General features: G+C 45.7%; 1 protein-coding gene across 1 annotated transcript in view; it reads right to left on the bottom strand.

The window, feature by feature from the left end:
- SLC4A5 (solute carrier family 4 member 5) overlaps positions 1-15,911 on the bottom strand; it is a 96,425-nt gene that overhangs the window by 63,142 nt on the left and 17,372 nt on the right. Inside the window, exon 3 of the mRNA XM_089922948.1 lies at positions 13,992-14,121. Within this exon, the coding sequence (XP_089779074.1) occupies positions 13,992-14,121 (130 nt within the window). The remainder of the gene's footprint in view (positions 1-13,991; positions 14,122-15,911) is intronic.

Raw genomic sequence — 15,911 nt, 5'->3', positions numbered from 1 at the left:
CCCATTTACCATTGCAACAAAAAGAATAAAATATCTAGGAATAAACCTACCTAAGGACACAAAAGACCTGTATGCAGAAAATTATAAGACACTGATGAAAGAAATTAAAGATGATACAAATAGATGGAGAGGTATACCATGTTCTTGGATTGCAAGAATCAACATTGTGAAAATGACTCTACTACCCAAAGCAATCTGCAGATTCAATGCAATCCCTATCAAACTACCACTGGCATTTTTCACAGAACTAGAACAAAAAATTTCACAATTTGTATGGAAACACAAAACACCCCGAATAGCCAAAGCAATCTTGAGAACGAAAAATGGAGCTGGGGGAATCAGGCTCCCAGACTTCAGACTATACTACAAAGCTACAGCAATCAAGACAGTATGGTACTGGTACAAAAACAGAAAGATACACAATGGAACAGGATAGAAAGCCCAGAGATAAACCCACGCACATATGGACACCTTATTTTTGATAAAGGAGGCAGGAATGTACAGTGGAGAAAGGACAGCCTCTTCAATAAGTGGTGCTGGGAAAACTGGACAGCTACATGTAAAAGTATGAGATTAGATCACTCCCTAACACCATACACAAAAATAAGCTCAAAGTATATTAAACACCTAAATGTAAGGCCAGAAACTATCAAACTCTTAGAGGAAAACATAGGCAGAACACTGTATGACATAAATCACAGCAAGATCCTTTCTGACCCACCTCCTAGAGAAATGGAAATAAAAACAAAAATACACAAATGGGACCTAATGAAACTTCAAAGCTATTGCACAGCAAAGGAAACCATAAACAAGACCAAAAGACAATCCTCAGAAAGGGAGAAAATATTTGCAAATGAAGCAACTGACAAAGGATTCATCTCCAAAATTTATAAGCAGCTCATGCAGCTCAATAACAAAAAAAAACAAACAACCAAATTCAAAAATGGGCAGAAGACCTAAATAGACATTTCTCCAAAGAAGATATACAGACTGCCAACAAACACATGAAAGAATGCTCAACATCATTAATCATTAGAGAAATGCAAATCAAAACTACAATGAGATATCATCTCACACCAGTCAGAATGGCCATCATCAAAAAATCTAGAAACAATAAGTGCTGGAGAGGGTGTGGAGAAAAGGGAACACTCTTGCACTGCTGGTGGGAATGTGAATTGGTACAGCCACTATGGAGAACAGTATGGAGGTTCCTTAAAAAACTACAAATAGAACTACCATATGACCCAGCAATCCCACTACTGGGCATATACCCTGAGAAAACCATAATTCAAAAAGAGTCATGTACCGAAATGTTCATTGCAATTCTATTTACAATAGCCAGGACATGGAAGCAACCTAAGTATCCATCAACAGATGAATGGATAAAGATGTGGCACATATATACAATGGAATATTACTCAGTCATATAAAGGAATGAAACTGAGTTATTTTTAGTGAGGTGGATGGACCTAGGGACTGTCATACAGAGTGAAGTAAGTCAGAAAGAGAAAAACAAATACCGTATGCTAACACATATATATGTAATCTAAAAAAAAAAAAAAGAAAATGGTCAGGAGTATCTAGGGGCAAGACGGGAATAAAGTTGCAGACCTAATAGAGAATGGACTTGAGGATACGTGGAGGGGGAAGGGTAAGCTGGGACAAAGTGAGAGAGTAGCATGGACATATATTCACTAGCAAACGTAAAATAGATAGCTAGTTGGAAGTGGCCACATAGCACAGGGAGATCAGCTCGGTGCTTTGAGACCACCTAGAGGGGTGGGATAGGGAGGGTGGGAGGGAGAGAGATGCAAGAGGGAAGCGATATGGGGACATATGTATATGTATAACTGATTCACTTTGTTTTGTTATAAAGCAGAAACTGACAGACCACTGTAAAGCAACTATACCCTAATAAATATGTTAAAAAAAAAAAAAGAATCTAGGGGCCTGAGAAACAATACTTTTTAAAAGGAAGACACAGGTCTTTGAGAAAACAAAGCAATGAGCGGACCATTATGTGTGGTTAGATAAGATTAAAATCTGGAATCTATATCTATATCTGTGTCTAAATCTAAATCTATATCTATTTCTAAATATGTATCTATATCTAAATCTAAATCTAAATCTATATATCCATATCTAAATCTATATCTATATCTATGGCAATTAGAGTGAAGGTCCCTTCCTTCTGCACTTATTTTGCGTATCAATATCATTAAATTATATGTGGCTAATTTCTTTGAAAAATTACTCTTAGGACACCCTGATTTAAATATTTTTAAAAAATTTAGTTTCCTATACAATGCAACCTTTAATGATAAGTTTATGTTGCCTCTCAACACTTGTTTTAAGACTTAGAACTGTATGAATTTATTTCTCAGACGAAGTTAAGTTTACTCACCTAAAAGTTGTAACGTACATACCCACACTGTGTTAATTCTCTGTGTAGGCTCATTGACTTTTATTCTGTTACTCTTCCATGACCACCCCATCAGCCATCATCGTAAGACGTTCCATGTATTAGTTACAAAGCATCAAGACAGTATTTTCACTTTCTGCCTGAGGCTTGTTTGTAATAAATTTTGTGATACTAACAGATTCATTTCTTAAAAGTAATGTGAAAGTCAGTTTATCCTCATTATCCAGCAAAGCTCTCTAACTCCACACTGAGTCATATCAGTGCCCTGAATTTTCCAGCAGAAACCAAAGGCCAGTGTTAATTCTCTTATGGGGCAGTGAAGAACTGTCCTAGAGATACCGGAGAACCATCAGATACTCCCTAGGTTCAGTCTTTGACAGAGGCACCAAGAGATGATTTACAGGAGGAAAGTTTTTCGAAAGACGAACTCCTAAGCAAATTCTTGCCCATTCCTACAATTTATTTGGCAAATTCATACTACACAATGACAAACACATGCATTAAAATATGTATGTGAAATAATGTAAAAAGTTATTTATACAACTGATTAAAACTACACATGTGGTGTGTATGTTTGAAAGGGAGCAGGACCCTGTGGGGCCCTCCTGGGTACAAATTCTTTCTGTGTCCCCCGTTTCTTGTTTGAAGGAAATAAGCTTCATTCAGCCTCCTTGACCTTCCCAGAGTTCTGAAGAGCAGATTGAAACAATTGTTTATAAGGGAAGGGAAAGAATGCAGAAACTAAGGCGGATCAGTCAAGAAACAATAAGTGCAGCCAGTGGGGCAGGGTCCTGGTTCCTCCTCAAAGAATATACATAATAGTATCTTTGAGTTCTTCTGTGGGAACTAAAGCCGCCCGCCACCCATGTAGGGGATGGTAACTTCAGGCTGAGCACAAGATTCCTGGAACAATGCCCATTACCTCACCACCAACCAATCAAAAGAGAGTCAGCACACAGTGGAAGATAATGAAGACTGACATCCTCCCCAAATGATTCTCCCTTTAAAAACTTTCATGGTCAAAACAAAAACAAACAAACAAAAAACTTTCATGGTTGAGCAGAATCTTTGGAGCTGGCTTTTGGACAGGAGTTTGCCATCTCCCCAGGTTGCTGGCCTCCTGAATAAAGCAAACTTTCTGTTCCTACCAGCACTTGTCTCTTGAGCATTGGCTTTCAAGTGGTGAGCAGCCAAATCTGAGTTCAGTAATATGTTCACAAACCAAACTTGACAGTGAATTTAAAAGACTGTTAAGTATGTAAGACTGAGCAAGCAGGCATGGGTCAACATCCATATGCAGGAGTTTAGAAGGTACAAAGAGGGGCTGACGGCACCAGAAAGGCCCCACAGGCCTCTTGGGGTATCCACTCCAGACTAGACTCAGAAATTTGTCCTTTTATTGTCCCAGAGATGATTAGGTCCAGGGATATTGACTAACACTAACCAAGTTCACAAGGGTTGATGTATAAACCCAAAGGCCAATTTATTTAATTTACAATGAGATTTACAACAGTTATAAGGGCTAGTCATTCTCATCTTCTAGCCCTTGCATTCTCTCCTTATAGGCAGGCATACATGGAAAATCAAATTATCATCAGAAAATTATAGAATCAGAATGAGGCACATTAGCAAAGTGATTCAGATGTTTAATAGACTCAGAATAAGATGTCTGGAATCCTCCATCCCTGCAAATGAGATTTGCCTGGGCCTGGGACTAGAGAGGTGGAGACCTCTTAGATTGTTCTGGAATGAACCCATGAACTTCCATGGCTAACTCCCTGTGATTGACAGTCTTTCCTCTTGCCAACCTAGGAGTCTCCTCTAAGGACCTTTAGTTATGCAGTGCGATTTGGGCATTACTGGAGAACCACTTCTTCCCCAAAAGTGTACCCAGTAGTGCAGCTGGCGGGGATGGGGCAGAGGGGTGGCATTCCCAGAGCTGTGGAGAATTGAATGGGGTGGGGAGCGCTTGCTCCCAGCTCATGCATTTGGTGAACACACATTATGTCTTCATTCAGGGGTAAGGAGGACCCCACGGCTACGTGAATGCCATCAGACAAAGCTACTGGCAAATTCTGAACTGGCTCCTTCAGGGAAGACTTCTGGAGGCAAACTTCTCTGAGGGCTGCTTGTCTGTGTGTCCAGAGGGCATTTGTAATTACCTAATGGGCCTGTCATTTATAGACTTGTCAGTCTCCCTCAGAATCTGCCAGCACCTTCTCCTCACTGGCCCTCAGGAGATACACCCTCCTACACCTGGATGCTCTCTCTTCCACCTCTGCTGTTCAGGGCCTAATTCAAAGGCTACCTCCTTTATGACAAAGCTCCCCCAGGGGCCCAGCTTGCAGAGACCACTCCTTCCTCTGACTCCCATGCACTTTGTCACATGCACGATAATACTGACAATGGTTAAAGCTTACTGAGTACCTTGTATGTGCCAGACGCTATGCTAAGCACTTCACATATATTATAGGCTTCAATCCGCAAATCTATCGCCGAGGTAGGTCTGTCTCATTGCGTAGGTAGGGAGACCCTTTGAGGATGAGGAGGATGCCCAAGATCAAGCAGCTTATAAGAGACAGGGTTTGAGGGCAAGTCTTTTGACAGAGAGCCATGTTCGCACCACTTCCCACGTACTGCCCTGGTTTTTAGGTATCTGTGTGTATGAGCACACGTCTGCCTATTACCCTAGATTGGGGTGGGAAAACCAGGCCCTACAGCTTAAAAGCACACCACAGCCTGTTTTTATATGGCCAGCTAGCTAAGAATGGTTTTTGTATGTTTAAAAGGTTGCGATAAAAAGAAGGAGAAGAAGAACGCAGAGGAAGAAGAGATCATATATGAGCAAAAAGCCTGAAACGCTGTCCGTTTGGCCCTTAACAGATACGTTTGTTGACACCTGCACCAGACGATAAGCATTCTGAGAACAGATTCATACTTCACTCCTTTTAATTCTCCCACAGGACCTAACACAGCATCCCCTAAAACGTTTTTAGAATGAAAGAAGAAAGGTGTGGTGGATAAGACAAACTTTCCAAAGTTCTCCTAGATCCACAGGTTAGAGCTTCCCCTTTTCCACTACCCTAGGGATTGGTGTGGTGTTGTAGTGACATCTGCTGGCGTCCATTACAAAGACAGGGCATGACCTCTGAGGTGCCTGTCCAAGAGGGGGATGGTTTTGCAAAACTCCACCACCTATACTCTCATGGGCAACTTGAAGAATGGTAAAAGTTCTGGTTGGCATGAGAAGCACAACTGCGGTCAATGCATAAAGTGCATAGTTTTACTATTACATACGTGTAAAAGATATGTTTGGAGTGTCTGCTCTGCTGCCATCCATACCAATGTAGTCTCCAGGCTATGGCCGGCCCTTCCATACTTCTCCATAACTCTGATCTGGGGCACAATGATGGGACAACCAAAGTTGGGCAAATTAGATTATCTCTGACGAATTAGAAATTGGTGGATTGAGGAACACATTCTGGGATGGTCCCTTGAGTAGAGTAGATGTAAGCATAGAGGCTGAGGAATGGCCTAGGGCAGGGACACGTGGAAGAAGCTGGCTGCAGAAGGGTAAAAAAAGATACCCAGAGAGAGGCAGAGACCAGAAACAGAAAAAGAGAACAGCTTGGCTTCCCAGGCCCAGGCCTTGAGAGATCTGACTGTCCCTGGGTACCGTGAGGTCACCCTGTGTTCTGCTTTTTGCATAAGTTAGCTTGAATGGGCTTCTGTTACTTGCAGCCTAAAATATCCTGACAATGACAGTGGCATTTCTCTTTCCCTTGGGCAGCATGCACAGGTTCTGACAGCTCACTTGAGCTTGGGCTGTAGTTGCAGAGCTAGACATATCAGATGGGGGTGGGAGGGGCTCTTGACTTTAGCATAAAGAGTTCCTGCCAAAGGAGCTCTCCTCACTGAACTAGCCTTACTATCACACTCTCTGGCCAGCTAATGTAACCTTACCATCCTCAGTCCACTGTGTGAGGCCTTGCATCGCTGCCTGGCTGTCACTATGGATGTGGACTGGTGCTTCCCCAACCTGACTGCAGACCCTTTGAAGGCGGCCCCTTCTGGTCTGCTAGGCCTCATGCAGACCTGCCCTGGCTGCGCTAACTGTAAGGGGTCACTAAGTTCCTGGGGGATGAATGGCCCTAGCGCAGTCCCCATCCTACGTTCACACAACTCCCAGGTGAGAGTGCCGGCTAGAATCAGGGACTTTGAGGCCTGGGGGAGCCACGCCCACTTCTACCTGGGACTTGGTCCAGGTTCTGATTCACATAAAATCACATTTTCCCTCCTGGCATTTATCCGAAGAAATAAAAACACTAATTAGAAAAGACCTACGCACCCTTGTGTTCATTACAGCGTTCTTTACAATAGCCAAGTTATGGAAGTGTCCATCAACAGATGAATGGATAAAATATATATATGTATACACATATATATTCCGTTATATATGGAGTATTAGCCATAAAAAAATGAAATCTTGCCGTTTGTGACATGGATGGACCTAGAGGCTTCTATGCTAAGTGAAATAAGTCAGAGAAAGACAAATACTGTATGATTTTATTTATAGATGGAACCTAAAAAACAAAACAAAAGAACAGACATAATAAAACAGATGCAGAGTCATAGATACAGAGAACAAACAGGTGGTTTCCAGAGGAGAGGGGGCTGAGGGAAGGAGAAAAATAGGTGTGAGAGACTCAGGTACAACCTTTCAGTTGCAAAATACATGAGTCACAGATATGAAACGTACAGTGTGGGGAATATAGTCAAAAGCTATATAATAACCTTGTATGGTGACAGATGGTAACTAGATTTATTGTGGTCATTATTTTGAAATGCAGAGAAATATTGAATCACTATGTTGTGTAACAGGAACTAACATAGTGTTGTAGGTCAATTATACTTCAAAATCCAACAAACAAACATAGTAAAAGAGATCAAATTTGTGGTTACCAGAGGTGGCGGTGGGGGTAGGGAGAATTGGATGAAAGTGGCCAAAAGTACAAACTCCCAGTTATAAGATAAATAAGTCCGAAGGCTGTGATGTACACATGCTAAATATAATGAACACAGCTGTGTGTTATACAGGAGAGCTGTGAAGAGAGTAAATCCTGAGTTCTCATCACAAGGAAAACAATTTTTCTTCTATTTCTTTAACTTTGTATGAAATGATGGTTGCTCACTAAACTTACCGTGGTAATCATTTCAGGATGTGTATAAGTCAAAGCATTATGCTCTACACCTTCAACTTATTCAGTGCTGTATGTCAGATATCAGTATTTGACTAGAGGAGAGAGAAGGAAAGACCATGCTAGATATTGGATGTGAAAGTAGCTTGACAATGATGTATGATTATGGAGTATGATTATTCGAGCCAGTAGATAAGCATCAAGTCAGAGTCAGGCAACCTTAAAATCTTTCCTCTGACCATAAATCTCCATGCATGGCTCCACTATGGCCAGGGTCTGGAGCTGCTTACCTGCCTCAGAACCACTTGGCAATCTGCACCTCCTCCAGTCAGCTCTTCCACTCTGCTCTCTCTTCAAATGAGAGATAGTATGGGAATTATCAGCTCAGAACTCTCAACTCCTGCTCAGAGCCCCCAAACCTTGCTGCAACTTCCCTGCCCCCTGCTCCCTCGGGCCCGTCACAGGGCACCGGGGTGGGCCCTTCTGGCTGGGCGAGCCCCCAAACTGTGCCCAGGGCCCTGCACCCTCCATCCAGCAGGCCCTCTCTCCCTCTTGCATCTTTAAACCGCTCTCTCTCGTCTGGCCCCTTTCCATCAGCGCTCAGTTCACTCTCATCTTTCTCAAAAAAACCAAAAGCTTCCCTTGACCCCATGCTCGCCTTGAGAGACTCCTGCCCTTCACAGACAAGCACATTAGAAGAACTGTCCAAGAGAACCCACCTTGGTCCTCCTGACTCTCTTCTCCACCCTCTGTCCCCTTCCCTCTCCCGAGACCATTGTGTCCCTCCGTCCTGTGGATACTCTTCAGTTCTTCCCCTACTTTTTGGCCACTCCCCATCTTGCCCCTGTTTGCTGGACACAGCACTCTTCTCATTCCCCTCCTACTTGTCTGGCTGCCCCTTCTCAGTCTCCATTGTGGGTTCCGCTTCCTTTGCCCATCCCTCAAACGTTAGTGTTCTAGGGCGCTCTGTCCTGGGTGCTCTCCTCATTTCACAGATCTTGGGGGGCAACCTTATCCTTTTCTTTGGGTTTGATTTCCATCTAGATGCGAATGGCTCACAAATCTATGCTTCTCCACTGAGCTCCAGGTCTCTACGTCCACATGGTGATCTGCTGGATATCTCCACTTGGAGTTTCCTCAAACATAACATGTTCAAAACTCATCATCAACCTCCCCCAGGGAAAACAAAGCAAAATACCCAACACAACAAAACCTTGCTATTCCCCTTGTGTTTCCTAAATTGATACCACAAGTTACCCACTTGCTCAAGCCGGAAACCTGGGCATCTCCTTGACTATCCTTCTCTCCCACATGCCATCTGTCATTAAGTCCTGTTAAGATATGTCTCAAATCCAGTAAAAAGACCAGTGGTTGCCAAAAATTAGGAAGGAAAGCGTGATGAATAGGCAGAGCACAGGCCATTTTTAGGGCAGGGAAACTATTCCATGTGATACTGTAATGGTGGATACATGTCACTATACATTTATCTAAAAATGTATAATGGCATGTATTATAGTACATACATATTATAGTACATATAGAAAGTACAATACCAAATATGAACCCTACGGACTTTGGGTGATAATGATGTCAATGTAGGTTCATCAACAGTGACAAATGTACCACTCTGGTGGAGGATGTTGATAATGGGGGAGGCTGTGCGTGTATAGGGCCAGAGGGCACATGGGAACTCCGTACATTTTGCTCAGTTTTGCTGTGAATCTAAAACTGCTCTAAATAATAAAGTATATTTAAAAGGAAATACAGATACACTATACGTTGTATATATATAATTATACATTCAAAAATATGTCTCAAATCCACACCTTCTCTATATTCCCACTGTCAACATCTTGGTTCAGAATCTCATCACCTCTCACCTGGACCAGCCTCCTAACTGGCCCAGTCTTACCTTCTTTTATACATTCTTCACATTGAAGCCTGAGTGGTCTCTCTCAAACAGACAATCCTGTCTCTCTCCTGCCTCAGACCCCTCAGTGGTCCTCCAGATCTGTCAGCATCAAGTTCAAACTCCACAACATGGTCTGCGTAGGACCTGCATCATTGGCCACTCCCTCTCTAGTCCAGCTACAGGGAACTTCTGCCGCTTCCTCTGTGTCTGTTTCCCCTGTTCCAGGGGCCTCTTCCCCCTTCCGTACCCTCTCTTGGCTAACTTTGACCCATCCTTCAGGTGTCTATGTGAACAACTCTTCTTCCTGCACATCTGCCTTGATCCCTCCTGTCTGGGTTAAGTGCCCCTACACTGTGCTTTCTTAGAACCTCATCATCAAGTATCTAGTTGTTTACCTCTGTGCCCCATTAGACTGAGAGCCTGAGCGAGCAGGGATGGCATCTGCCATGTTTTTTGTATCTCTAAGCACCTGGCTCAGGGCTTACAGACAGTAAACATTTGGTAAATAGTAGTTGAATGAATGAGTGAGGTTTGTTGATGTCTATACTAAGAGCTCTCAGCTCCTCGCTCTGCTTTCTACATAGAGAGGGCAGCTGGGGCGCCATAAGGGTGATCCCAGGTGAGTGGTCAGACCAGAGGGCTGGGGCATCTTCTGCTCCAGACTAAGAGGTAGAATGATGGTAGGAGAACATGCTTCAAGGTAGTAAGCAGGAACAGTTTCAGGGTTGAGACAAAGTTCAGGCTTCTTCTTCCATTATATACAGAGTGAGAAAGCATCCCTGCCTATGTGTGGAGGGGCTTTTGAAAATGTACTGATCTGGTCTGACCCAACTAAGATGACCTACTTCTCCTGCCCCTCTTTCTGCCCTTTCCTGGTCACGGCAGGAATCTTTTCAGAGCATATGTGTCTTATAAGAACATTCCGGCAAGTTCACGCTTTTGGTCTGCTCTGACTTGAGATCAGAGGCAGCTTGGATTTGGAGTTTGCTTTCAGAATTCATGGAAGGCTCAAAGCTCTATTTTTGAGTAACCCCAAAAGCCCCTCCACACTTGGCTGGCTTCCAGCCCAGATCATTCTCCTTCCCTTCATCCCCTGCAGCCAGGCAGATTCAAGCTTGAGAGACAATGGAATTATGGGTAAATTGTTTGCTCACAGTGAGGGGGTCCACCCCGCCCCACCCAACCCAAGCCTCCCTTCAGGCAAGGTCAGTATCAGCAAAAAGCTAGCTGCACTCCCCTCCCGGGAACGCAAAAGAGACAAATTTAATAAAAATCTATCTTATTGACAGCCTGACCCACCAGCATTGATCACATTAGAAATGATGCCCACACACACAATCCCCATCATGCACAAAGGGCCAGGCTCAGTGGAGCTCAAAAAACCAGTTAAATCTGTCCAGTGGTGATTCTTTCCCCAAGGGCCCAAAACATCCCCCAAACTAATAACCCCCAGAAAAGCACTGCCGGGGAAAATTCCTTGCGGATTTGAGATTTTCACTCTGTTAATCTCCTAACTCAATAAAGCAAACACTCCCGTAACAAATTAAATACTTTTATTAAAAGGTCCCCTCCCCCAATCTCTTTGATGTGGGTACAAACCTGCAACCCTCTCAGGGCCTGAGTGTCCACATGAGGGGTTGTTCCCGCCTCCTATCATTTTCTCCTGTTATTCCAAGAAGGCCCAGAACCCACTAGGATTTGCTGATTCTTGTATTCTGGAAACTTTCGAGACCTCTGGCTTCCCTGAGTAGATGGCACAGCCTGTCAGCTGAGGGAAATTCTTCCCATTTTTTGGTGGGGTGACAGGCCCCAAACAGGCCTGGCCCAGAGCACCTCTACTGATGCAGTTTGCCAGGAGGAGCCCCCAGCACAGCTGTCCAGGCCAAGGTGGACCTGCTCACCGATAACCAAACCCTGTCTCTGACTTCTGCAGAGGCCTACTGCTCAGACCTCCAACAGTGAGCTGCAAACCAGCCGGGGGGAGCTGGAGAGAAGATTAAAGGAGGCTGGGGTGGAGAAAGGAGCTCGAGATAAGGAGGCCTGAGCGGCTCTTCCCCCACTGCTTCCTGCCCCAAAGCTGGCCCTCAAGATGCTCCTTTCTCCATCAACCTGGAATTGGGTTCAGCTGTTTAACTTCTTCCAGCCTCCACTTTCCTCTCGCTATGGGTTTGAGGTCCACTTGGGTTACACTGGGGCCCTTCCCAGGGCTCCTCAAATGCTGTCCTTGGAAAGCCTGCCTTGTGGGGAAACAACCTGGTTTGCAGATGGTAACCCCAGGCCCCTTTAAATTTTAAAGGAGCCTTCCTCCAGAAACATCATTATCTACAGTTTATCACTTTCATTGCAGGGTCTATAGTGAGCAAGGCTCTATGGATCAACACTCAGAGAGAAACTGGGTATTTCGTCTATGGCAACAATCATGTCTCTGAGAGCCCTGGGGCCTTCTCAGCAAGGGCTCTGTGGGTGCGTATGATAGGCCCTCATGGAAAGTCTGGTCCTGGCAACTATTACCAGGGATTCTGAATGCACACCTTACCCAGGGTAGGGAGAAGTCACCCTCTCCCTACTGGGCCTTGGAGAAGGCCTTTCTCAACTTTCCTTCTCTCTATATGCCCACCTTGGACAAGAAAGTCATTTGCCCAGGGAGGTACAAGCCCCTCAGAGGCATTAAGCCACAGTAGCACAGACTGGGCCCTGGTCATTTGAAATGTCCTCCCCTCTCTTATCAGCCCTGGATGGATGTCCTGGGCTCTGTGGCTGTCACCGTTTATCTCTCACACCAGTTGAATTCCCTCCAGAATTATGTCCTCCCATGGAAATCAAAACAGAGTCCCTGGAAGTTGAAGGAAGGGGAGAGAAGTGGCTGAGAAATTGGAGAAAACATGACAAAGTTCATAAGCACTCAAGTTGGAGAGTCAGATAGCCCTGGGCTAGCATCCAGACTCAGCTACCTGCAGGCTCTGACCCTTGCATCTATTTGACCCTCTAAACCTCACTATCCTCATCTATAAAACGAGGATAATAGTATTTCCTGCCTCCTCAGGGTCATCGTGCAGCTTGAATGAGATGAGCCTGCGAACTGTTCAGCATGTAGTAAGGGCTCATTGAATGGGCTGATAAGAAGAGGCTCCACAGCTTCCAGACAGGGATTGGGCCCAGCCATGAGGCTAGGAATGCACTCCTTCTGAGGCCTGCAGGAATTTGCTAGTCACTCAATGGCCTTTTTTCTTTTTTTCTTTTTCCAGGAGAGATTGGAGGGGGAAGCTTGGGAATGTTAAATCCGCACCTCGTTCTACAGAACAGCTACTGAGGTGAGTGAGGTTGGTAGGTAAGAAAGGGGCCCAGGCTGTGATTGGGGCAGCTGCCAGGTCCTGGGTGTCATGGTGGCCCCCAGGCAAAGCCACCTTGGGCACAGCTTGGCAGTTCGTTCAGGCATTCTCAACGGGGGCAATATCAGCCCCAAGGGGGCAAGAATTGGTTCTTAGGAGAGCAAAAAAGTTTAAGATATTACAATGGTTTGGGGCACTCCAAAGCTCAAACCTACCCGACAACATTTAATTTCTTAGCATTTCATTCCTCTCATTAGAAATAAATTTAATTCTATTTTAACAAAGTTAATTTAAATTTAAAATTTTGGTGGGGGGGACGTTAATCCAAAAAAAGGTTGAGAAACATTGGTATGCTCTGCTTGCAGACTCTCAACTTCTGTGTCAGGGTCCCTCCTCCTCTCACCAGCCCCTCCTGCTGTCCCTGCTGTATTTTGCCTTCTCCTTGAGCCCTTGGCAGCATTTGAGGCCGCTGATCAATCCAGCTCTATTTAGAGGCTGCTCTGCCCCGGGCACTGGGTATGGCCAGCGCTACTCCTTACCCTGATTCTCCCTTGGCTCCCGTGACTTCACCGTGTGGTTCTCCTCCAGCCTTTTGGCTCTTCTCTTCCTTCTACTGCCCCTACATACACAGCTCTCTCTGCTCCCCACGTGTGCCTCCAGGGCTACGCTCTGCTTGTCCTGCCCCAGACTCTGCCAAATCCCTTTGCTTCAGTGCTCACTGGAGCTCCCCAAGTGGGTTTTTCCTAGCACGCATTCTTCTTCCTCCAGGAAGCACTCCTGTCTGCCCCAGCCTGCTTGGTGCTTTCCCTTCTACAACATTTAGTTTGAACCACTTGACATGAAAGGATATATGCCCCTGTGTTATTCTCTCATGGTTTCATGGGTGCCTGTTCTACTTTTCCACCAGGATTTTCATTTCTCTGAGGATGAGACAAAGCCATAAGTTTCTGTTTGCTCCTTAGCATCCAACCCAGTTCTGGACACCAAGGAAGGCAAGTAGGTGGGTCTTTGGGGGCCAGGAAGCGCCCTAGTAGAACTCAAGGTATGAGATGCCACTGGTCGGCTCCGCCTGGGCCCGGGCAGACTGCAGTGGAAAGGCCCCTCTACCTGTCTCCCGGGTTCTGCCTCACCTGGCCGACTCCTTCCACTCCATCTGGTCTCCGTCGTGCTGCAGAGTGTCCATCTCTGTGAAGAGGGTGGGGTTGGGAGCCTCATCTTCCTCCCCCAGGATGTCCTGGAGCTGCTCAGCAGCTGGAGACCCTGCAAAAGGAGGGCAGCAGGTGTGCTGAGTGCCCCACGGGAGGTAGAGGCCAGCTGAAATGCAGCAGGAGCCAAGTGCAAGGGCAAAGTATTCCCCGACCTAGGGCTTCTCTGGTGGCGCAGTGGTTGAGAGTCCGCCTGCCGATGCAGGGGACACGGGTTCGTGCCCCGATCCGGGAAGATCCCACATGCCGCGGAACGGCTGGGCCCGTGAGCCATGGCCGCTGAGCCTGCGCGTCCGGAGCCTGTGCTCCGCAACGGGGGAGGCCACAGGAGTGAGAAGCCCGCATACCACACACACAAAAAAAAGTATTTCCTAATTCAGTAAAACGAAGTCCACCCTCTTGGCAAAGCTAGACTCAAGTTTCTGTGGATTGGATGTAGGTGGGATATTCTTCGAGATAAAAGACATGAAAGGATTTAGTCTGTATTCAGACTCCCGGGTCTTGTAGCTGACACTGAAGAAAGACGGAAAATGGCCAAAGCCAGGGCAGCAGCAAGGACAGGGAACAGAACAAATAAGTGAGGGGAGAAAAACTCTGTCCCAACTTGAGCATAACATGCCCAGAGGGACCCCTTTTCCACTGGACTCCACACACTCAACTCCCAGCATTGGCCTTGAAGGGGCAATCAGACATGTGAAAGGATGTGCTTGTACCAGTGTGGCATGTGGGCCCACTTTCTTCATGCGCAACCTAATAGTCTATCCCTGAGCTCCCAGTCTGCTTTCCAACTGCCCAGGGGATGTCGCCTTCTGGGTGTCTCTCAGGCACCTCAAGTCAGCATTCTGACGCGGAACACATACTCTTCCCCAAACATGCTTCTCCTGCCTTCCCTCCTTGCCTCCCTCCCTCCCCGCCTCCCTTTCTTCCTCCTTCCCTCCTCCCTCCCTCCCTCTCTTCCTTCTTTCTCTCACTCAATATTTAATGAATGCCTACTATGTGCCAGGCATTGGTCTAGGTGTAGGGAAACAAAGCTGTGAAGGAGGCCCATATATTCTTGATCTCTTGAGCCTCTCCAGTGGCAGATACAGACAATAAACAAGTAAACAAATCCATAAAATTCAGTTCAGTGATAAGTAGTAATAAGTGTTCTGAAAAAAAAAAAAAAAAAAAAGACCACGGAGCTATATTAGATAGCATAGTCAAGAAAGGCCTCTCTGAGGAGGGCGTATTTGAATTGGAACTTGAAAAATGAGAATGAACCACTTCTGCATATCTGGAAGAAGAGTGCTGCAGGCGTGCCAAAGACCTGAGGTGGGGTGTGCTGGTTAGTGTGTCTAGGGCATGGTGGGCTGGAGAGAGAGAGGTATCACACAACATTGAATGCCTTGGTTAGAGGCATAACTGTCCACCCAACCACACAGGCTAGACATGCTGGCATCATTCTCACCTCACCTCTTTCTCTCACCTCCACTCCCACATTAAAAGTTTTCGAGAATACTCTCCTTCCTCACCAATCCCATTGCCCCTGCCCTGGTTCAATCTCTCACTGACTGTCTTTAGGCTTCATCAAGTCTTCCTCTTCCTCCAAGCCTCTCTAACCCCTCAGTTTATCATCCCTTTGGCTTTCACTTATTTCTCCATGGACTCCCAATGGTCAATAATTTCCACTACCCTTCTCATCACAGTCTCCAGTCTCTTACTCCTTGACTTCCCAATAAAACCAGGCAGCTGATGCCCAAACAAGAATTCACTGGCCCAATCTCCACCTCTTCAAATGTGTCCTGGGGTGCAGGGAGAGGCAGTGTGGTATGGTAGTACAGTGGATGCAAGGCACACGCTAGGCTT

Source organism: Delphinapterus leucas, chromosome 13, assembly GCF_059928025.1.
Source record: "Delphinapterus leucas isolate spDelLeu-1000000601 "Yukka" chromosome 13, BTC_Dleu_Yukka2, whole genome shotgun sequence".
NCBI lineage: Eukaryota > Metazoa > Chordata > Mammalia > Artiodactyla > Monodontidae > Delphinapterus > Delphinapterus leucas.
This window is presented reverse-complemented; position numbering and strand designations above follow the sequence as displayed.